At 50.4% G+C, this 23,112-nt stretch overlaps 8 protein-coding genes across 8 annotated transcripts; 6 read left to right on the forward strand and 2 right to left on the reverse strand.

Moving 5' to 3' along the window:
• Positions 1-1,161: 1,161 nt before the first annotated feature.
• Positions 1,162-2,424, forward strand: VFPPC_11117 (SET domain-containing protein; the record flags this gene model as incomplete). The annotated part of the gene is made up of 2 exons (XM_018289382.1): positions 1,162-1,788; positions 1,846-2,424. The coding sequence occupies 2 exons, from the start codon at positions 1,162-1,164 to the stop codon at positions 2,422-2,424; spliced, it is 1,206 nt and encodes a 401-aa protein (XP_018140249.1).
• A 2,345-nt stretch (positions 2,425-4,769) lies between these two features.
• Positions 4,770-6,019, forward strand: VFPPC_11115 (lipase/thioesterase family protein; the record flags this gene model as incomplete). The annotated part of the gene is made up of 4 exons (XM_018289380.1): positions 4,770-4,975; positions 5,032-5,177; positions 5,225-5,802; positions 5,852-6,019. 4 exons carry the CDS (start codon positions 4,770-4,772, stop codon positions 6,017-6,019), a joined length of 1,098 nt encoding a protein of 365 aa, XP_018140247.1.
• A 1,488-nt stretch (positions 6,020-7,507) lies between these two features.
• Positions 7,508-10,800, forward strand: VFPPC_11114 (kinesin family protein; the record flags this gene model as incomplete). Its single annotated transcript, XM_018289379.1, has 4 exons — positions 7,508-7,544; positions 7,598-7,637; positions 7,691-7,807; positions 7,863-10,800. The coding sequence occupies 4 exons, from the start codon at positions 7,508-7,510 to the stop codon at positions 10,798-10,800; spliced, it is 3,132 nt and encodes a 1,043-aa protein (XP_018140246.1).
• Positions 10,801-11,772: 972 nt separating this feature from the next.
• On the reverse strand, positions 11,773-12,465 carry VFPPC_11113 (Ctr copper transporter family protein; the record flags this gene model as incomplete). The annotated part of the gene is made up of 3 exons (XM_018289378.1): positions 11,773-11,871; positions 11,934-12,299; positions 12,352-12,465. 3 exons carry the CDS (start codon positions 12,463-12,465, stop codon positions 11,773-11,775), a joined length of 579 nt encoding a protein of 192 aa, XP_018140245.1.
• A 2,630-nt stretch (positions 12,466-15,095) lies between these two features.
• Positions 15,096-15,650, forward strand: VFPPC_14874 (hypothetical protein; the record flags this gene model as incomplete). The annotated part of the gene is made up of 1 exon (XM_018292642.1): positions 15,096-15,650. One exon carries the CDS (start codon positions 15,096-15,098, stop codon positions 15,648-15,650), a length of 555 nt encoding a protein of 184 aa, XP_018140244.1.
• A 1,188-nt stretch (positions 15,651-16,838) lies between these two features.
• On the forward strand, positions 16,839-18,062 carry VFPPC_16368 (eukaryotic aspartyl protease domain-containing protein; the record flags this gene model as incomplete). The annotated part of the gene is made up of 1 exon (XM_018294121.1): positions 16,839-18,062. One exon carries the CDS (start codon positions 16,839-16,841, stop codon positions 18,060-18,062), a length of 1,224 nt encoding a protein of 407 aa, XP_018140243.1.
• A 205-nt stretch (positions 18,063-18,267) lies between these two features.
• VFPPC_11111 (ankyrin repeats (3 copies) domain-containing protein) lies at positions 18,268-19,806 on the forward strand (the record flags this gene model as incomplete). Its single annotated transcript, XM_018289377.1, has 1 exon — positions 18,268-19,806. One exon carries the CDS (start codon positions 18,268-18,270, stop codon positions 19,804-19,806), a length of 1,539 nt encoding a protein of 512 aa, XP_018140242.1.
• A 195-nt stretch (positions 19,807-20,001) lies between these two features.
• On the reverse strand, positions 20,002-21,847 carry VFPPC_14873 (heme peroxidase protein; the record flags this gene model as incomplete). The annotated part of the gene is made up of 6 exons (XM_018292641.1): positions 20,002-20,274; positions 20,319-20,693; positions 20,740-21,037; positions 21,081-21,148; positions 21,193-21,431; positions 21,526-21,847. The coding sequence occupies 6 exons, from the start codon at positions 21,845-21,847 to the stop codon at positions 20,002-20,004; spliced, it is 1,575 nt and encodes a 524-aa protein (XP_018140241.1).
• Positions 21,848-23,112: the final 1,265 nt, after the last annotated feature.

The following is a 23,112-nucleotide window of genomic DNA, read 5'->3' on the forward strand; positions in this document are numbered from 1 at the left end:
GGGTGGGTGTCTGCCAGGGTATATTAATTCACTTCTTCGGTGTATTTTTAAACAGCAAAGTAACATGGTGGTTTTATCGGCGCAGACAATAAAAGCAGTCTTTGCTTATACATGTTGTATCAGTTTTGTGAGTTTTATAATAAATAAGGGCATTTGTGATAGAATTAAGCTTTTGTGCTCCGTAGTTCGTGATTGAGGCTTTCGTTGGATCAAGCAGCAAGGCAAGACAATGCTCGAGGCACCATCTGATCCGTGGGCAAAGACATCAGCCACCGTTGCGGGCCGTATTATCGTGTTTTAGCCATTGTTACAAACATTGAAGGCCATTATGTCGGGTGCCCTTGGCTATCATTGAAGCTTGTTTGCGAGGCTTGGTATTGAGCTTGACTCCATCTGTAACGGTGTCCCCTGTAGCAGGGATGAGATTCAGCCACTGTCACGTTGACTGCCGGAGACTGGGCGAGAAATAAAGGAAAAGTTGCAGTCTGTAGTGAATGAGAAATACAGTTTGAAGCAACTACAGTTTTTTGTCTCTCTTTCTTTTTTGTTTCTTTTTATTTTTATTTTTAAATTTTTTTTTTTTTTTTTTCAGATCTTGCGTAGTGAATTGTAGTCATACGTGCGACTATGTGACCGAAATGACAATAACAACTTGACGTCAATTTCGCAGATTCAGAGCCACATACTCGAGTACAATTCTAGCTTGAACTTTAATGTTCAATGTTACATGCACAGACTAAACATGCCGTGTCTGAAAACGACAGCGCTCGAGCATCCCGTCCCATTGAGGCAAGGATACACCACCAGAAACACATACTCCGTACTTTACCTGACATGTATGGACATCAATGATGGCACATGTTTCATCCCATAGCCCCAATGGCTCCACCAGTCAGCCACGAGTCGACATGGAACATTAACATTAAACGTCAAGTCCAACATGCAGCCAGAACAATTGATGTCAGGTGCATGTAGACTATCGGTAGTTTAGAGCTGAAACGAACCCGCGACAAGGCAGCCGGAGACAGAACCGGCCGATCAGTTCTAGTCGCTGTCCATATAACGTGACGGCCTGCTCAATTGAAGCATTACCCGAACGTAAATTTCTCTCTAATCTTACATCTTCATCTTCATCTTCATCTTCACCGTATCACAAACACAATGGGCGTGCTGGCCACCCAACTCCTGCTCCTCGCAGCATCCATCTCACAAGCCCAAGTCGTAAAAGAACTCAACCACTTCCCTCAATCACCACTCCAGCCCGTCCTCTTCAACCATGCCGCACCCACAATCTCCTCAGACCACGTCCTCGGAAACACCACCGACACCGACACCGACTTCCACGTCTTCTCATCCAAATCCTTCGCCCGCGGCAGAGGCATCTCCATCATCACCACGCACGATCAAATGGCTCACTTCAACAAGCTGGAGCCGCTGGCCGCCGACGTCAACGACATGTCCTCCCCGCCGTTCACGGAGCACGAAATCCCAGGCAAAGGCCGCGGCCTGGTTGCCAGCAAGTTCATACACCGCGGGGACAGGATATTCGCAGAGACGCCCATCCTAATCATAAGTTCCGAGCTGTACGAAAAGCACGAAGACGACCCGCACGTGATTCCTGCGAAGCTGCGGCTGGCGGTTGAGAAGCTTCCCCCGGCGGCGCAGGGCAAGTTTTGGGACTTACACGGGCAGACGGTGCACAATGCGTATAGTGGGAGGATAGATCCTAATGCGTTTGATATAACCATCCAAGACCAACAATACTGTGCTGTTACTCCGGATACGGCAGTGAGTTGCTCCCCTTGATGGTCTTGAGTGTTGACGTTATTGCTAACTTTATCGCAGCGCATCAACCACGATTGTCGCCCCAACGCCGGCTACTATTTCGACCAGCACACCCTCACACACTACGTCCACGCCCTCACGGATATTACGCCCGGGACAGAAATCTCAATCACGTACATCAGCGCGGAAATGCCGCGGCACCGCCGCAAGAACAGGCTCCTCAGCACATGGGGCTTCAACTGCACCTGCAGCTCGTGCTCCCTGTCCAAGCACGCGTCAAGGGTATCAGACGAGCGGCTGGCGCAGATATTCAAATTCCAAGAAATGTTTGAGGGCGAGGGGTGGACGACGCAGTCGTCGGGGACGGTGGAGGCGTTCCTCAGCCTGATTGACCAGGAGAAGATGTACAATCCGCATGGGGCTGCGCTTGAGGCGGCGGCGCTGGTGTACTGCGCTGAGGGCAGGTACTGGGACACGATTAAGTATGCGTATCTGGCGGAGGAGATGCTGATGCTGGAGGGGGAAGATGCGAGGGTCGAGGTGATGAGGCTGTTGACGGCGGATCCGACGGTGCAGAAGTGTTGGAGGATGAGGGCTGCGATGAAGTCTGGGAAGGTGGTTTGGGATCAGATTGATTAGTGTGTCGATGGGGATGAGCCACCGGGGGGGGTGAATCATGATGGGGCTGGGGTTGGAGGCGTTTCATTTTTCTTGTTTCATGTTTCAAGTTGGGGTCAAAATACAGTTGGATTAAACAGCAATGGGATTAGTGTGGTGGACGGCGTGTTACAACTGAGCTGCTTGCGGCTTGGTTTATTCCATCTTTAAATTAGCATGACGGCCATGCATTCAGTTGCCATCAAGATATTGCTCATCAAACCACGCTGCAACGTGAACTCTGTTGATATCGACGTAACTTGCATGATTGAATGGTCGACATTTACAGACTCACAAGGGTGAAGGTGCATGTGGGCTTCCACGTACGTTCAGTAACGAAACTGGGAAATGTAGACGGCCCAAATATGAAGGCAGTTTGACATTTGCATACATACCTATCAGTATCTGGCAATTCGTCTTGACGAAGCATTTCCATTTTCCCAGGCAGATCTCCCTGACGGCTATTGAAGGGTCGTGCAGCTCTGTCGACAGCTTAATGACCGTGGTCGAGTCAGGTTCGCAAAGAGGCGCAAACACATTCTTGAATACATAATGTGCTCTCTTTCATCCCGTATCTACACATACGCCGCACAAGCTGTAGACTGGAGGTTCACTTCCAATAGGCCGCTCTTCAGCTTCACAGACGCGGACGGAAAAGGGTGTGTCGTTGTAGGCATCTAGGGCCTGATATTGGCACCACGTTCCAGAAGTCGTTCCTCCGCCTATTGGATGGCTAGTAGAGTCCGGACGCTTGCATTTCACCTTTAACATTGGAGTTCGCTTCGGTACATATCCAATCGTGTTGTCAGACAAATAGCTGTGCATCCAATACGCGATCGTAAGCCATTCACTGCGCTTCTTAGGACCTCGGAGGTTGATTCACGTAGCTGGTTTGCCGAAAGCCTGGTGCTGCATACTCCCGTTAAAGTCGTATTGCAAAACATCACCACTCTCGTCCTCGGGCAGGCTCACAGCATCTCCACGCGGAATATCATTGCTTGGGCTGGCGCAACGCCAATGCCGACCATCAGACCAAATTGCAATGCTGGGAAAAGTGTTGCACAGCTCCTCGGCCATGGTAGTCGCAGAAGATTTTCGTCACGACACGTAACAGCATGAACCATGTTGCGTCGACCGAATTTACCCAGCACGTCGCCGCCTTGGTCGCGACGAGTCAGTCGGCTGTTGGTGGGTTTCGTCAAGAGCCTGGGCAGCAACATATTCTGCGATCTGGGCACAGATCCGGCATATGGCATAGTCTTGATTTGCGTATTCCTGTATGGCCTCGACAGGCAGGCTCAATCCTTCATCAGAGGTGTCCTCGTCTGTCGGATTCTCCAGGTCGTCAACTGAGGCATCGTCGCAGCATCAGTCGATTGGACAATGAACGAATATTAGGACGAACACGAATTTGTAATCGATGACGATGGCTTTGTTAGCAGTCCCGGAGCCAGTCGAGCTATGAGGATCCACGATTGACTTGGAGCGAGGGGATACGGAGGTGATTCGGAGCTCTCACCTACTCCGTAAGTAGCTGGAAGTGAGAAGACAACAATTTCCAGAAGGCTGAGGCGAACAAAGCCATGTTGTCAGGGGCTTACTGGTGTTGATTTCGCCCCTGGACAATGTGCAGCATTCAGGTCAAATTTGTTCTTGCAGTTGGATGCAGTAAGCAAAGGACGGCTGGGGTGGGCGGTTGGGGGCCATGTCGAAAAAGAAGACCAGCACTGAAGACCAGATGGACCAGACTGGAGCAAGACATCTGGTCTGGTGGGCTGAAAAGCTGGAGACGGATCTACCCGCCTGGCAGGAACAGCATAAGCTGACAACTCCGATGTCTCCAGTAAAATTATCGCCCATTACCATGAGTCTGGTGACAGTTTGTGACGAGGATTAAAATATTGTCACTTCATTCGCCGACCAAACTGCATGTCTAAAACCCCTGAGTCTCATGAATTGACGGTGAAATCAACGTACAGCTTCACCTCACCTCCCAACCTGGTTCTTGCAGAAAGTTACCCCGCACCAGGGACCGGACGATTCAGCCGGCGTAGTTTAATTCCCCCATCCACCTCAGCTCTCTTTGGCCTTGGCCTTGATTGTCAAGCATTTGACAGTCAAGTCCCCAGTGCCTGCCTCGGTAAAAGATTTGGACCCTTAAGTTGGGGACACAAATGCATCACCATCGGCATCTGCATCTCCATTCCCCTCCGTCTACCCCTTAACTCAAACCATGTCTTTTCCATGACAACGTTTCAATCGCAATCTGCGATTCTATCCCCAAGAAACAGCACCCTGACGACTTTTGTACCGAGTCAACAGCAGCTATGGCTTCAACCACGCTCTACCCCAAACCCTCCCTGGGCCAGAAGCTCGACCTACTCCCAGCTCTCGGATCGCTCGTCTTCGCAACCTTCGCCGCCCTGGCCACCAGTTTCCGACGAGGTCCCAATGATGAGCCCTCGTTGTATTTACACGTCGTCTACGCGGCGGTGCGGAAACTTGTAGTTCGTCTATCCGCGCCGCAATTACAGTAGGACCCTGACATAACCCTCAGCCGTATCAACAGAAGCTAACTTGATGTCACAGATGGGTGTTCGCACACACACCCACCGTGTACAAACAACAAGCAAAGTCCTACAAAATGGACCAGCGCACAATCGAGCTCAACCACGGCGGCAAAGGCCACTGGATTGGAAACCCAGATGCCGAACACGTCCTCATCTGGTATCACGGTCAGCCACACCTCAACCTCACACTCACCAACAACTAACTCCTCCAGGTGGCGGCTTCACTCTTCCCGCCCTAGAAGGCCACCTCAAATACTTTCTCAAACTCGTCAAGTCGCGCCCCAGTAAAGACCTCGCTGTTTTCTTCCTCTCCTACACGCTCGCCCCGACGGGCAAATACCCCACGCAGCTGACTCAAGCCGTCGAAGCCCTGCGGTACATTGTTACGCAAACGCAGCGCAAGCCCTCGCAGGTCATTATCGGTGGTGACTCTGCGGGCGGGAATCTCGTGTCTGGTGTTTTGGCACATCTTACGCATCGACACCACGCGATTGAGGAGTTGACGCTGAGTGAGCCCCTTAGAGCGGCTGTCCTTATGGCTCCGTGGACGGCGCTGGACAAGAATGAAGTCAAGTTGAGTTCGTATGATGGCGCGGACATCATTACGGGAACGGCGTTGAACACCTGGGCGGCGAATTATATGGGCGGCCAGAAACCGGATTACTATACGGATGCGTCGAGCGCGCCGGCAGATTGGTTCAAGGGTCTGCCGGTGAGTAAGATATTAGTGCTGGCGGGGCAGAATGAGACGCTGCTGCCGAGTATTAATGAATTTGTCAAGAATCTCGAGGTGAGTTTCACTTTGGTCTGGGGAAGGATGTCCGTGCTAATGTATGTAGGCGGGTTATGGGCCCGTGGAGTTTTATGTGGCGGAGAGGGAGGCGCATATTGCGCCGTTTGTGAATCTGGTGTTTTATTATGGTGCGCCGACGGGGCAGGGGAATAAGTTGAGGGTGTGGTTGGAGGATGTGGTTGCGGCGAGGGATGAGGACTATGATCATGTGTAGGGTGTTGCTTGCCTTGATGGATACTTGCATGGATGGAGGAGGATTAATGTGGTTGGGGTGAGGTTGATGAATGATCATGGTGGAATGGGCTTGGTGTCTGCGGGTGTTGATGTCCGCATCAAATGGTTGATGAACCATCGTGATATACCGGCTTACATTGTAGCTTGACATGGATTGAATGTAAGGGTATTGATATTGATGGGTTTAGAGGGAAAATGTGGTGCTTTGCTTGGTCAAATGTCGGTATTTAGCCAAAATGCCTCTCCTAGGGGTCAAGTGATTGATCAGCCTCTTCACCACGCATAAAGTATGGTAGTTCCATATTCCACAAGCATTCCACAAGCATTCCACAAGCATCAAACCGCCCGCCGCCCTGTCGGCGGAGAAATATGATGAAACTATCACAGACTCGTCTTCTACGAATCGTTACCGCAAGTAAGCAAGACGTCCCAGAATTCCTCAGTATTATCGTCAACGAACCAAACTGCAAATACTACTAATTTCATTTCTACGCGGGAATGGTCAGACTTGGAGGCCGATGGTTGTTTGGAAGTACTGGGCAATGAGCACAATATGTGTCGCAGGACACAGCTCTTCTCCCATTTTTGCAAGTTTCCAAGGTGGTCAAATCCCGTGCAATGAGCTGTCACAACAAATCAGACACAGGGACCAATTCATACAGGATGACTACCCCACTTGCAACCCTCTGAGGACGAAATTACCATCCATGATGAATCACTGACAACAGCCACTTTACTATTTTGCAAAACATCACCCTGCCATTCATCTAGGGTAGCCATTGTTGACCCAAACAAAGCAACCATCCACTGAGACTCCACGTTCTGTGGATTAAATATGGGCCTTCTGGATCCAAAAGGGGAGGCGGGTCCATCCCCCAACCAGCATGATTGGCTTATTGGGCTGATCTGTCCCTGGCCGTTACACCACCGTCACCACAGCAACCAAATCATTTCCCATCTCGCAGCTCTGACAACATGGCACCAGTTGGCCAGGGTTGAACAACAAACGAACAGACGTCACCGAGTGGATGCAGACGCATTTTGTCCCAATTTATGCAATTCATGCACCTGGCTTGTTTCTCGTTCACGACCCATGAATTTCAACTGCACTCCGACACATTCGCGCTCTTGCTTTTTGCACTCGACATCACTTCCCCCATCTCTCTCCTTACCTGTACATGTTTTGCCTGTTTGAACATTTTTCAAGTCATTAGATTTTTGTTTTTGGACGACCGCCAACTATATACCACTCGGATCGATCTTCTCTTGTTGCTTTACTTGGCCCCTTGATTCCGAAACCGATGTATTGATCCACCATTCACGCATTCACGACCTGCATCAACGGCTTTGGACAACACGCCCCTTTCGTATTGCGTTCATTCAGGGCTTCGAGTACTTCATCGTCAACGAAGGCAAGATTAGATAAACGATTTGAAAGCCACAGACGAGTGTCTCTGAGCTGTGCAAAATGGCGGCTGCGGGACAATCATCCATCACTGTTGCCGGTATGATGCTGTCTGCGATTCACGCAATGACATGGAATGCTGATGCTTTATAGTTCGCGTGCGACCGTTTACCATTAGAGAAGCTGCCCAGCTGTACGTACGACCCCATAGCAAAATGTTCGGACCGAAATATTAATCGAGCATAGACAAAAATCAGATGACAGCCCCGTCTTTCTCGGAGATGGCTCCCTCGCTGGCCCAGCCCCAAAACTACACCAGCGTGGGCTAAGGAGTGTAATCAAGGTCGTAGATGACCGATGTCTGTATGTACCGTCATTCACTTTGCTTGTCATCCCTTTCTGATACTGACGTGATTAGCGTTTTTGACCCCCCAGAAGACAACCCCGTCCAACGGTTCTCCAGATCTGTCGTCCCTACGTCCAAAAAAGTCAAGGACCAGGTCTTTGCTTTCGATCGCGTTTTCGACGACAACACCACACAGTCTGACGTCTACGAAGGCACAACCAAAAACTTACTAGATAGCGTCCTCGACGGTTACAATGCCACCGTATTTGCCTACGGAGCTACCGGTTGCGGAAAGACACACACCATTACCGGTACCGCTCAACATCCAGGCATCATTTTCCTGACCATGCAGGAACTCTTCGAGAAGATTGATGAACGGAGTCAGGATAAATCGACAGAGCTTAGTTTGAGCTACCTTGAGATCTATAACGAGACCATTCGAGATCTTTTGGTACCTGGCGGTAGCACGACGGGCTTGATGCTCAGAGAGGACAGCAATCAAGCTGTGACAGTATTCGGGTTGACGAGTCACCACCCCAAAAACGTCCAAGAAGTCATGGATATGATTATCCAAGGCAATGAATATCGAACGGTATCCCCGACAGAAGCGAACGCCACGTCATCTCGATCACATGCGGTATTGCAAATAAACATCTCCCAAAAAGACAGAAACGCAGACGTCAATGAGCCGCACACCATGGCTACGCTTAGCATCATTGATTTGGCTGGGTCGGAGCGTGCCTCAGTTACCAAGAACCGCGGCGTTCGTCTAACCGAAGGTGCAAACATCAACAAATCGCTGCTCGCCTTGGGTAGCTGCATCAACGCACTCTGCGACAAACGTCAGCGCGCACACGTTCCCTACCGCAACAGCAAACTCACCAGACTTCTCAAGTTTTCGCTCGGCGGCAACTGCAAGACGGTCATGATTGTGTGCGTGTCGCCTTCTAGTGCCCACTTTGATGAGACGCAGAATACGCTGCGCTATGCAAACAGGGCCAAGAATATCCAAACCAAGGTCACCCGCAACGTCTTCAACGTCAATCGACATGTCAAGGACTTCTTGGTCAAGATTGACGAGCAGATGGCCCTTATCAATGAGCTCAAGGCGCAACAAAAGGACGCAGAACAGATATTCTTTGCCAAGTTCCGAAAGCAATGCGAGAAGCGGGACAGTGTGGCCCATGAAGGTGTTTTGCGACTTCGAGCGGCGTACGATAATTCTGCAGCAGAGCGTCAGGAACGAATCAACACAATGAAGAAGCTCAAGGCTTTTGAGAGGCGAATTGCCATGTTGACGGGATGGATTACGGCATTCGATACTGTGTGTGAGCAGAGAGCAGACAACGACGCCATGCCTCAGAATCTGACCGCCATTCGAAAGACTGCCCAAGGGATTCTCGTCGAACTTGAGAATAGCCGTCAACATATCCATCAGAAATTGGAAAAAGCTGCCTGGGAGCGAGCTCTCGATACTGCACTGTCCCATAGCCTGCAGCAACTCGAGGGTCTGGAAGGTGCTGACACAGGTGAACACGCTGCCTTGACACGAGAGGCAGAGCTCCTCAAGACCAACTTTGGCCGTGAGGCGTACCGTGAAGTCCTCGAGCAGGAAAAGCTTGGAGACGCAGCCATGATGCAAATGCTGCTTACGGCGCAGTTTGAGATGCTGGCGTCGCTCTCTGATACTCTGGCCATGGATGAGGAGAGCGCTGTTGCGCAGGCTAAGCAGATTATTCACAAGCTTCTTGAGACGGGATACACGGCTGCCGGGCAGGTTGTCAAACCTGACGGCTCCCTTCCCGTTATTGAGATATTCCCTCCAACCCGCAAAGGCACACCAAAGAGGAAGAAGAGCTTGACAGGCTACGTCAAACCCATTGCGCCTCCGGCGCTGGCCGCCGTACAAAACGAGCATGCCTATGCTAGCCCCATGAAGTCGTCGCCAAGAAGACGTAAGGTGTTTGGTGCGGCGAGGAAGGGCGTTAGTTTCACCCCAGTCAAAAAATCCAAGCCCAGAGGTGTGCGATGGCGAGACGACGAAAGCGAGGACGGGACCCTGGCCGACTTTGCCAACACACCACAACAAATGGACACTTCTCCAGATCAGTCATCAGCAGAGAAGACTCCTGTACCGCCTGCGCAGCCATCGTATCTAGTCGAGGATGAGACGAGCATCGAAACGTCGAGTCCAAAGATCGAGACACCAGACGATGAGCAGGCAGCTGCTCCCACTGCCCGGCCGGGTGGTCGATTCCAAGCAGGATTTCTCTCCAAGGGCCGGATGTCGATGCAGCCGCAAGGATCGCCCTCACTGCAAGCCCCAACCTTTAGCAGAAGCGTATCATCCAGCTCGCCAGACCCTGCTGGAAGGACGTCACCGCTGCGGGCATTGGATGTCGCCAAAACTGGCAACATGTCACCACCACCTCTGCCAACGCCGTATCGAAGCAGGCTAAGCCCGCCACAGCCAGCGTCCCTCAAGGCTATTATGGACGAGAACAACCCTCCAGCTCAAGGGACTCCAAGCTCTGGGTCTGGGTCGGGGTCTGGGTCAGACTCGGAATCCAGCATAATTGACGCCCGCAAGCTGCGCAGTGCGATGCAGTCAGCCAAGGCTCGTCGACCGAGTGCACTGGGAGGTCCAGCCGCCGGCAATGGACGACGAGTTTCCTCGATCACAGCGATCCCCGAAAGATCAATGCCGCGGCCCAGCATGCCAGCAGCATTGGCCAGCAGCACAAACGGGATATCAAGAGCCCGTCGAGGCAGCCTAGAGCGGCGAAAGAGTCCTCCTCTTGTGTGCTCACCCGAGTTTAAAGGGGACCGAAGTTTGACGGCGGGTCAAGCCAGGCGGATGAACCTGGGTGGGAGCGTGCGAGTTGAGAATGCGGCTAGCAGCCCCCGAGATGGCCTGAAGGATGCTCCTCGACGCGTTACTATTAGTGTCGGGTCGACGCCCGCATCGCATCGACGCCAGGAGAGTCGGGGGGCCACGGCATGGCGGTGATTGTGATTGATGAGAATATTTCTATCCATGTACATTTTTGTCTTGTCCACCGTCTTATGCAAGGCTGGTGGAGGATGCCGGTTACGATTTCATAATTTATTTGGCAAGGTCTGGCGTTTGGAAGTGCGCATCATATCTATCGCACGATGAATGAGTTTTGTACTTGAATAGCAGAATGTAGAGTTTCACTCATCACATATTATTTGAAGTGTCGCTGTTCAATATGCATGACGGTATGCGTGCGTGTACGTGGGTAAAGAGGCGAGGTAGCCCTGCCTTCCCTTTCACTGAGATGTCATGATTCAAGTAGATTGGTCGTGTCATCTACTGTTGTTGTCTACTTTGATGCACATTGCGCTTTGAGTTATACTTTGTCGTTTTGTATGTACTATGTCATTGAGCGTTTTGTCGGGCTTTGCGTATTCACTATTGGTCCTGGTTGCACATATATGATTGTATGCACTAATTAGTCATGCTTCGACTTCTTTTGCGGTTTGTATGCTCTAAAGGCTGGATGGCTTTAATTGTTGCAGTTGACTTGTGTGTACTATAGCTGCGATGTAATGAATGATATTACAAAGTGTGTGGTCCGTCCGCTGGTTCATTCACTTTGTGGCGCCCTCTTGTACTGGTTTGTATGTCTATCAAGTGTGCATGTCCACTATACGACGCTGGATGTGGCTCGCTGTTCATGATTTAAATACATATTGTTCGCGTTGCACATTCATTCTGTAAGCATGTCTTTCCCATGTTGCAGTTGGTTTGCATGCCCCTTATAAAGCTGATGCTCTTCTCATCGTGCCGTCGGTTCGTATGTCACTCAAGTTTCCCACGTCTCTATTCTTTTACAGTTGTTTAAGACGTCTTGGGGTGGTCGCGACTACCCGCAACAGACTGTGCTTTCCTGCGAAGCGCTCGTTTGTTGTCCCCTAACCATCATTAGTCCACGTGGTGCGAGAGCCATCAGATCACCTACCCGAGGGGGAGAGTCTCCCACTGGAAAATGAATGCGCCGAAGAATGAGCCGAGAAAGATACATAGGAGGAGGTAGCCGTTGTAGTACATTGCGAGCTAAGGCCAGTTTGTTAACTCATGGTTGAATCAGAGTGGCAGTGGGCCCAGGGAGAACTGACCAGCATGAGAATATAGGCAACGAAAAAAGCCAACAGGTGCAAGAATGCCCGAATACCCTGCTGCCAAACGTTGGGTCGAAACGGAGGAATCACGGCACAAGCCGCCCCAGTAGCTACCGCGGCGCCGTCCTTGCTGCTAACAGAATCGGAGGCGCCAGCGACAGCAGGGCTGGAAGAGGTTTGGAACTTGGACACGTGTTGACGGACGAGGAATCTGTCATACTCCTTGATGGAGCGGCGGAGGAACTCGAGAGCCATGCCGAGGAGAAAGACGCCGATGCAGGAACCGGCAAACATGCCGGTTGATGTGATTTTCCATTGCGAGGAGAGGAAACACGAGTCGATGGTGTTGAGGTTGAAGAGCATCTGCATTACTGTTAGCCCTTGCCTAGATGGACCGGGGGAAAGGCTATCGCACGGAAATCTTGCATCCGTTGCCCATGCCGCCCATTCCGCCTCCGCTGGCGGTAGGTTTTGGCATATTCATCGTTGGGGTGGCCGTCATGTCCATGGTCATGGTGGAGTGGTCCATGTTGAATGAGATGCTACCGATGCTATCGATGCTTGGAAAGTCAGCAGAGGATGCTTTTGTAGACGCGTAGAGAAGTGAGACACTGACAACACAATGTGAGACTTGCGTCGAGTACTTCGTACTTGGTACCGAGACAAGGCAGACTGTGTCTTACCGTCAAGTGGACTGAACTTTAGAAGTAGAAGGAAAGAGTACTGCGAGACGTGCCACGAAAGCCGTATTTAAAGCTTCGTGCGGCCTGGACTACGGAAGTTTATCGAATCGTCGATTTAAATTGAGCTGGTGAAACCTTGCCTTGTGTGGTGTCTAAACTAGCGCATTAATTTGCGCTTCCCTAAGGATGGCATGTGCTTTGTTTTCTGTCAGCCTCGTGATGCTGGGATTGAGGTACCGAGTACGCGACCAGGTGTTGTGAATGACCATGTTGGACGGTCATCAGCTGGTGATGAGGCGACGAGAGCATTTGAGCAAGTTTTTTTTATTTGTGAGGCGATGGATGTGGATGTGGATGCTGTCAGTGTCAAGTTACTGGGTCCAATCTCGTCTGGTCTGATCCGATCGAAAGATAAAGTGCCAAGACGCTATTGACAGCTGGCGCAGGTGCTGGCTGCATTGGGGAGGAACGAAGGACAAGCGGCAGATGTTATTGGCTATCTTTTGGGCTAGCGCCGGGAGTCGGCTGCTGCTTGAAGTTTAATTTGTGACAATGTTGGTTGAGCAAATACTCGGCACATGTGCTCATGGAGATCGAGTTTGGTTGACGGGGAAATGGTGGATTTCTGGCTTCAATGTTGTCGGTTTCTTATCAGCTGGGTTGGAGATGATTTAATAGTAGTGCACAGGTACGGCTCACCTTTAATTAGGAGGGGACCGTCGTCAGCAGGGCCATTGCTCGCACAAGAAATTCACCGACTCATGTAGGCACCCGTGTCGTACTCTGTGCAACGTGAACGTCGCCATCAAGAGTCAACACGTATTTGAGGCAGCAAGAAGCCATTGAGTACAAGACGCTACTTTGAGTTGCTGTACCTAATTTACGTACATGCAACCATTGGCTCAATTTGCCAGACATATCCCAAAAAGGATCGCATTTCCCAACCAGAGTTATGCCGTTGCATGACGCTGCCACATGCGGCATCCAAAATACGCCACTGATATCCCAAAAACAAAGCACCGTGTCCGTTGATATACCCGTACTCCCTACTCCGTAAATCGATCAACCAGCGCGTCCAATTGTGCTGGCAGCGACGAGAGCTATCCCTGGTCTTCCCTGTGCGATAGTGGAAGCTGCCGTGGGGGTCTTTGAAGGACGCACCCTACAACCTCTGTTAGGTGCCTTTCTATTATTTCCAGTCACAACACGTATACTCACTCCGTAGGTGAGTCCATTGGTTGGAATCCATCTCTAGGAATACGCGTGGGAAACCTGCGGTGCTGCAGCCTCTCATCCGTGGCGGTCCGGCGATCGCGTGCATCTCGTGTGCCTTCTGAGGCGGCATCATCGATTGAGGAACAGCAGTTGCCCATTTTGGCGGCCTGTGGTGGCTTCTGACGAGTGTTCTGGAAGAGAAGGGAAAGTAAGAGAGATGGCTTATATACGTGTACTTGTGGTGACTGTGAAGTAAGTATAGGATGGCTGTGCTGTGAACGCATTGAAAGATGAAACGAAAGGAAACGTGCTGCTGTAGAAAAGAAAAAATAGAGCCCTTGTTACACAAAGATGTTAATCACGAATGACGACGAGCTTGGTGCTTCCATTTTGGAACAACGAGCTGTGTGCCGTGTGGTTTGTGGTCTTTGTTTGCTTGTGAACAGTGTCTTTGTGGTGATTCCGAGTGTCGCCAAATCTTCAGCGCGCTTTATAGTCATTGGCTTGGATGTATATTTATTAGAATGATTGGGGGCCAAGAACATGTCAAACGTGCGTGGGAATTGGGAGAACTTGAATCCAGATGGCATTTCGGCGAGGAGAGGCTCAACCTGCGGGTGCATTTGTACCTTTCGCGTAATATTGTTGGCATCTTCAAAATGAGCAACTTGTCTTAATTCTGTGCGAAAACATTGTTGCGGTTACTAATCTCATCCACGGCCCTGTAATAAAAACACACATCACAGCCTCGATGGTAATTGTCACCAAAGATCACTGAACTTGTGGAACAGTTCATCGACTTTCATCGAACTTCATGTCTCTGTGAACCCGCAAGACGCTCAAATAGCAACAGCGCTGAATGACAAAGAAACAGCTGACGTGGCGCACTCTTTACTTTCCAGAACAGTTGAAACACAGTGAAAGAGTTCAATGAGGCACAGGCGAAGACGTTCGTTTCACCTTGGAAGCTAACAAAGCCCAGCACAAATGCAGCATGTACGTCTCACACCTCTGTCAAGTCCGCCAGGAATAGCGACTAAATTGCGTGCATCGCCAAACATGAACGTGTATCATGAGTGTACGTGTCTCATGCCAAGTTAATTATAGCCTTCATGAGGCTGGCACACATGAACCTGTTGATGCTCGAAGTATTTAAATCCCACAATTCGTCTTTGTTTTTCCAAATAATGCACGCATTTCTTTACCTCTACCACATTCACAGAAAACGTCTGCCAGCATTTTCAGCTCTTAAACAAACACCATGGCGAACGACGCAAACGCCACCGGCAGCTCCCAAGAGGGGATTCAAGCGGCAACTACGAATTCAGAGTACGACAATATCACTGTAAAAGCTTCGACGATAGAGGATAGAATATTGTTTCGAAACATACTGAAACAGAGCAAAAGAAAGCACGGAAACTCGTACAACATCGTCGAAAGAACCCCCGAAGGTTATCGCTTGGAACTTGCTCCTGGTGCAACGGTCGATAACGGCGTTCCACTGGCATATGAGGACATTTCGAGATGGGAAGACAGTCAGAAGCGAAAAGACTACCCTTGCATAAAGGTTCTCCGACCCTTCAAAGAGGACCGCGCTCCTCGTGCTCCTCCCGAATACCCAAATGATGTGATCAAAGACTCCCGAGGCGTTCTCGTTAGTCGTCACTACTCTGGAGTATATGAAGACCTGAAAGGGGATCTATGGATTGATGGAGGCTCCGAAATTCAGTACCGTGACGAGAGTAAGGATTGCGTTGCGAAAGCAGCAAAGGAAAATCCGGAGGCGAAGATAAAAGATTGCATTTCTGGGTTGTGAGGGATACATGATCCTCTTTTAGCGGAATCTGTGCTTCTCGGCATTGGGTGCGGATGGTAGATGCTATGGATCTGGAAGTGAGGCTAGGGAGATAGGTGTTCAATTGACCGATACGTTAAGTTTCATGTCTCCGTGCCTCGTTTTGGGCCTGTATTTGAACATGGAGGATGACTTGCCAGTTCTGAACCACCTCCCCGAGTGTCCCCGACATACACTCGGGCTTCCACACGACTGCGCGGCAGCGGATACATTGCTAAGATACCATCAACGTAATCCATTGTACTCAAGTGTTTATGTTACTCTCGCGCATCCAGATACGTATCTCAAGTGCCTACCACTAGCTCAAATCTGTCCTCTTCATCTGAGCAGCATCCCTCCCACAATACCAAGAGAACAAAACATTGCACATCAAAGTCTATCCCTGTGAAATTTCTGACCATCTCGCAAACTGTAAACTCGAAATCGAACGCAAGCTTACTAAATGAAAAAATTGTAAAATTGGTTTCTCTAGCGCCAAATAGGCATTTAGCCATGGTTAGAATTATGTCAAATAAGCTGCCGCATTTGCACGCAGAAAGAGTCACCAAATCAGGCCGCGTAGCTAATGTGCCTTACTGAGTTTGAAGTCGAACTCTCAAGTTGACTTTGAGTCTCTAAGCGCGTGACTGATAAACCTACAAGCAGCCATGGACAAGCCTTTTGCCCTCCAACTTCGTAGTTGCATCACGCGGATGGTATGCTCACTGCTTCATCTGCCTGAATGAACGAATATTCGGTATTACTTTCGAAAATGATACAAAAGCTCAACCATTGCAATTGCGCAGTTAGGATTTGGAACCACAACCTTCGCCGAAGCTTGGTGGTCATGCTGAAAAGTTTGTTCTTTGGCAGTGGTTGTGCGTCGTGTATAACTTAAATAACAAGGTTAGGCGCAATCACAAAGTTACTTCCTTGCGAAAAACTTACTTGAGGAGTGGAAGAGATGCCGTGCTATATAAAGTCGGCTCTTGCTAACCATTCGTATCTCTTTGACAATCGGTAAAGACAACGAAACATTTGAGAACCAACATTCCAGCACTTATCTGAACAGTTTCAAATACCACCCAGCAAAGTCCACCAGCTGTATAGAGCCTGACACCCTAAGCAAACATCTTCCTGTTTCACTTCTTCTCACAGACATCTCTCATCATGAAGCCCAGGTGTGCGGTTTTCGGCCTTTTGGCCATCCTGCCATCTGTTCATGCAGGCTTTCTTTTCGGAGAAAAGAAGACGGAAGACGATTTAGTCATCCCCGAGGGCACAGTTCTCGTCCCTCTCCGAATGGTGAACAACATGACCGCATACGCCATCGACCTACAAATTGGGACACCTCCTCAGAACGTGACCGCGCTCCTAAGCACGATGGACGACATTGAGTATTCGGTTCAGTCGCCTTCCAATCCCGCCTGCAAAGAAGGCTTCTGTAGCCAGTTTGGCAGCTACAACCACACATTGTCCTCCACAGCAAATTACTCCGGGCCAGGGTTCAACGGTTCCGGCGGCACGGGCAGCTTCGTCACCGACCAGCTCTGCCTCGGGGGCCTCGGGGGCAAATGTCTAAAAGAAGCCCGGTTCGGCGTCATTGAAAAGCCCTCTTCTAATCGCCCGATTACACGCCAGCAAGCAGGCACTATCGGGTTAGGAACCCATTGCGAGACGGCCAATTGTACCTCAATCTCCACCATAGTCGACCAGCTCTACAAGGAGAAGCTCATCAAGACGCGATCATACAGCATGTTCCTCGGCGAAGGCAAAGAAAACAACACAGCTCCCTGGTACGAAAAAGGCCACATCCTCTTTGGCGGCATAGACATAGCCAAGAGATACCACCCCACCGTTGTACGATCATTGCAAAATTCCACGCGCCATGTCGACAGCCCCCAGCGCTTCCACGTCAAGAGTCTCCAAATCAAGACCATCTGGTTCCGCCCCTGGCCGCTGCACATGTTCCCCCTCGGCGGCGTCGAATTCACCATTGACCCTACCTCGACGCGCTGGACCCTGCCCAAGGTATTGAAGGACAGTCTTTACAAGCGGTGGAACGCGAAGGAGCCGGATGAGAATGGCAGAGTTGAGGTGAACTGCGGCCCGAGATTCAAAGACGGCGGGAGGTACGTGAAAATCAACTTTGGTGTCGGCGTGGGCGGCAAGGATGAAGAGATGATTGTCATTCCGAACAAGGCTATTCTCAAGGACAGCAATAAGAAGTGCTGGGCTGATTTGGATGTTGGTGAGGAGGGCGGCGTTTGGGGCCAGCCGTTTTTGCGGTCGGTCTATCTGACCATCAACTATGACAACATGACGATGGAGATGTCGAGGATTCACACCGCTAGGCTATTTCCTCCGTTTCCGGATTTGATTACCATTGAATAAGAGAAAATGGCGAATGCGACACATGCAAGGCATGGCTGGTATATGAGCTTGGCACTTTCACTCGCTCATTACACAGCTACGTTGGGTGTGTGATTCTCGATACAGTGCTGGTTGCATCTGGGAATTGGAGATGTGTACGTTTTTTCGTTTTAGATTTGTTATTATTGCGATTATACCATGGGGTTGTTGGGTTACGAAACTCGGCATGAGCCGACTGTCCCAAAGAGGAAATGGAAATGCGGAGAAAAGTCGAGCAAATGTCAAAATCACTTCAGCCATCCAACTTCAACCTTTCACTTCACTCGAGCGCGCGGCGTCGGATGCAGCACCAGTCGACGACACCATTACATCCACCCTGATAAAAAGCCATGTCAGTACAAAAACTGCGATGGAGCTGGCCAGCCTGCCGACAGAGCTGCTGATGCACATCACCAAGGCGCTGGACCGGGACTGCGACATCAACGCCTTCTGCCGCGTCAGCCGTGGGTTTTACAACCTCATCGTGGACTATCTCTACCGACACAATGCCACGGCTCAGCATGGAGAGGCCAGTGCGATACTATGGGCCGCCAAGCATGGCCAACGTTCGACGGCTGAGATGGCCCTGCAGGCTGGCGTGGACATCAACACACCGCAGGACAACGCTGGCACGCTGCCCCTTGTTGAGGCGACTCGTGTGGGCAACGCCGCGCTCGTGAGATTGTTCTTGGAGAGGGGAGCGCATTCTAATGTACTGCATGGAAGGGCGGGCACTATCCTTCACACGGCGGCAGCTCGATGGGATATGAAGACGGCGACGGCGTTGCTCGAGTATAGCGCAAATGTACAGGTACAGCGGCTCGACAATGGGGAGACGCCACTACACACGGCTATTAATTCGGGGGCCATTATGACCGGCGGACCTACCGAGATGATCAAGTTACTCTTGGATCACGGTGCAGACGTCGCAGGGACAGACTTTGTCGGCGCAACGCCACTACATTGTGCGGCGGCATGCGGCAACATCGCAGCGATTCACACCCTTCTCGACTATGGAGCCGGCTCTCTTCTGTCAACTCGGGGTTCTCATATTGAAACGCCGCTACATTCTGCTGTTCGAGCCAGGAATGAAGAAGCAGCCAAGGTTCTCATAGAAAGCGGTGCTGACATTGAAGCCACAGACCGTCGGGGGCTGACCGTTATCTGGCACGCCATCAAGTTTAAATGTACTGGCACTCTGGAAATTCTGCTGCACAAGGGCGCCAATACCAACTGTCGAGATTCAGTCGGCAATGCTCCTCTCATATCGGCCATCACAGGTGGCAACTTGGCTGCTGTCAAGGCCCTTCTCACCTATGACGCCGGCCTAAAGACCGATCCAGCCCTGGGAGCTAGAGCCATACTCCTAGCAACGATGGAGGGGCGTGCCGACATGATACAGATGCTGGTTGATGCAGGAGTCGACATTCACGGCGGGCCAACACCAGCTCTCCATGGCGCAGTTCTGGCGGGACATGATGAAGTTATCCACGTTCTACTACGCAACGGTGCAGATGTGAATGGTACAGATGAAGAGAACCACACGGCGCTGCATTGGGCTGCTCTTCATGGTTGCTCTTCGGCTGCAGAGATACTGTTTGCGAATGGGGCGGATCCAATGATTCGGGCGGATGATGGGGGGACACCTGTTGATTTTGCGGAACGAGGAGGAGACATGTGCTATGATGTGTATCGTCTTATCATACGGTACCTTCAAGGTAATTGAGCGACATCTTTTGGTTACTCTGGAGTGGCAGCCGGTGCTAGTTAGGGGGTTTCTCACGACAGCCAGATCTACTTCAGTAATGGCCATGGCACATGAAGTTTGTCAGGTGAGGTGATTAAAAGATTCGGGATCATGTGTGTGGAGTTATTTATAGATACTCTAGCGAGCTCATTACACAATTTACCCTCCATACCATTAATCCCTGTGACAGGCTTTAATCTCAGTAACATCATTAAACACCCTCTTCTCCGTGTGTGTCCCATTCGACGCAATAAGATCATACGTGAATGTGTATGTTCCCACAGGCAGCCTCTGTCTTACATTAAACAGCGTGTAGTTCGCGCCAGGCACACCTCCCACCCTCTTCAAATCAACCATCATGTCCGTGATTCTCGGTACTAATGCATCAAGCGGCCGCGGCAGCTGAATCCTCGCCTTCACGGAACCGAGTTTCGCATCATCTCGAACCTACATCATTAGCATGCCTACCTAACATAGACACCGTTACTCACCGCAACAGTCAGGTTGAACAGCCCATCGTCTTTCTGCCCATTACACGTCAAGCCAGGCTGCGTGACAACAGCATCATTAAATGGAAACCCCTTCCCACCGTTTGTGTGCATCGTGCTCGTCGTGCTACCGTCCGTCGTATCAATTACCTCGACGTCGAATCCTGAAACGCCCCGCGAGATAGGAATTTCTTGTGCGAATTGGTATTTCTTGAAGTACGGGAATCCACCTTGGTGGTACAAGCTGCGTGACCACGAAAACTCGCCGGCTTCCACGACGAGATACTTTGATTTGGAGCAGGATCCGGACCGTGGACGAAAATGGATCTTGACTTTGCGACTGGGATCTGCGTCCCATGAATTTTTGCGAGAAATGAGCTATTTCGTTAGATTCTGTCTTTCATGGTACGGGGAAATGGCGTACCCGAACAAACCCAGTGACATTCATCTTTCCCGTGTGCGGTACAATCGTGGCATATAAACTAGATGGTTTGACGGGAATAATACCAATTGGTTTTCCTAACCTCACAGTCCTGGGCACAGTGTTAGTCATCCTTTCGAGAAGGTCCCTACACGTATCGAGGAAGAAGTCATTCGACGCAGCCATCTTCGTAATCAGTGCACCTCCATCAGCGTTGAAGATACGCCCATCAGATCGTGTTGTCGCGTTGTGACCAAACGCCAAGGGATTTTGCGTATTATTCGACACAAATTCAGTCGCCCTAAAAGGTCAGTTCCGTTCCATTTACGGCTTGACAAACTTACACTTTATTATCGAATGCAGTCTCCCCTTCGATAGTCGTGTCAAACATTTGCGTATTATCATCTTCACTCTACACCGGTTAGACATGCCTCATCGCCCTTGAATGCAACTTACAGTATTGTTCACGACGTCAACAATCTCCGGAAAGTCAACGCCATGAACACCACCCAGCGTATGCCCACACGCAACCAGCCCAATCATCTCGTCCTTCGTAAACCCCTGCCTCTCAAACGCAGCAACATGACTATCCAGGCTCTCCTCCGGCTTAGGAACGCCCCTTGCCCCCGGTCCAGTCGCGTCGATTCTACCGCCTCGAAACGGAATCACCACTTTTCCCCCCGAGCAGCCGCCGACTGCGAACAGTGCCCCCATGGCGATCAAATCGGCCATGCTGGTGCGCGCGGTCATAAAGTCCCGTAGATTGAAGAGCGTCGTTGAAGCCCTTACCTGGATTCTCGTCCCGGTCGAGTTCGAACCCGATGGAGGCGTCGATGCCTCCCTTTCCGGAGGGCACGTCTGCATTCGCCATGTCGTGGTAGGCTGTTCGGAGCCATTCGGCTGGGCCGCTGCGTCCTTTGCCGAAGGGGACGTTTCCGCAGGGGACGACGAAGGAAGCCGGTGAGTTTACGTGGTAGCCGCTGTGTTCGTAGAGCATGTGTTCGAGGAGGTCTGTTTCGTCGTTGGGCCAGATGTATGTGTTGTCGACGAATTGGGCGGTAATTGATAAGCCAAAGATGGCTGTTGCCAGTACTAGGCGTTTGGGAACCATTTTGGACTCAGATGATAGGCCGGCTGTAAATTGTGGTTGTAAGCGTAGTGGAAGTCTGATCATCAAGGATCGCCATTCTTGGGCATAGCTTATTTGTAACTGTTTCCATGGCCTGATTCCTCTCCTTTAAAACAGTCACAAGTGTAAGTTGAAGGATTACTATTATGTATACTACGTAGCATGAATCCTATAAGCTTCTAAACGCCGAATATGTCAGCGCTAACGAGGCGTGCTACTATACGGCAAGACTAATGCGGCGACCCTGCATAAGTATCGGCCGTTATAGTACGTAGTCTACTTTTGTTGTTTTCTACCGTTGGAATAAATTGGCCGAGGGATTGCACCGTGGCATGATCGGTTCCTCAACGCCGTGGCAACGGTACTGTGTCATATCAGCGACAAGTCAGATGGGTGGTTACCAATGTTAGTAGCTCATGGTACCAATCATTCCATTTCACTACATTACATCTTCTAGCCTCAGATATAGCAAGACACTCGTCTAATAGCCAAAGACTCTCAACGCAATTGCCCTGAGGATTTGTTCTGCAAACTGCGCGCAACAACGCAGTTGAAACGAGCGTAATTAAGAGCGAGTTGCGTTGCAGTCTTGCATACCGCAAGAGACGCTAGTGGTCCATGACCAGTCTCTATTTAGAATAAGTGATACTCCGGCGTCCAGTTGGAGTTGTTCATAGGAACACAGAACACAGCCCGCAAACTTCCCTCACATGCCTCGTCTTAAAAGAACCCGAACAAACATCAACTCCCATTCCTTCATACAAAAGACTCAATACCATAGAATGCAATCTTTAACAGTGCCACTACGTCCAGCCAATTTGTATACCAATCCAGTTCCGGCTGGACACTTTTATTACCACAAATCATTCTTGCTAACCAGCACCGCCTCTAAGAAAACCCGCCCAATCCTTAGAATAAAACGCAAACCAATAGCACTAAGATCCTTCTGCAGGCTCCTGATGCTCTTCAGGCTCTTTCTCCCGTTCCTCCGATGCTGACTCCTAATTAGATAACACATCAGCATCCCCTTATTCTCGCACAACAGCACACTCACCTCAGCTACCATTTTCGGCACACCTTCCACACCCACCTTCGGCTTAAGAACTTCATATTTCCAATCCTTCACACGATGTGAACTTATCACCCTGCCATCCTGCTGCGTGACCTGTGTCGTGATATGCATTACATGGCGACTAATAACAGGTTCATGCTTCAGGACCCTTTGCAAATGCTGACGTCGTTTAGTG

The sequence above is a fragment of the Pochonia chlamydosporia genome, chromosome 6 (genome assembly GCF_001653235.2).
Source record: "Pochonia chlamydosporia 170 chromosome 6, whole genome shotgun sequence".
Lineage (NCBI taxonomy): Eukaryota > Fungi > Ascomycota > Sordariomycetes > Hypocreales > Clavicipitaceae > Pochonia > Pochonia chlamydosporia.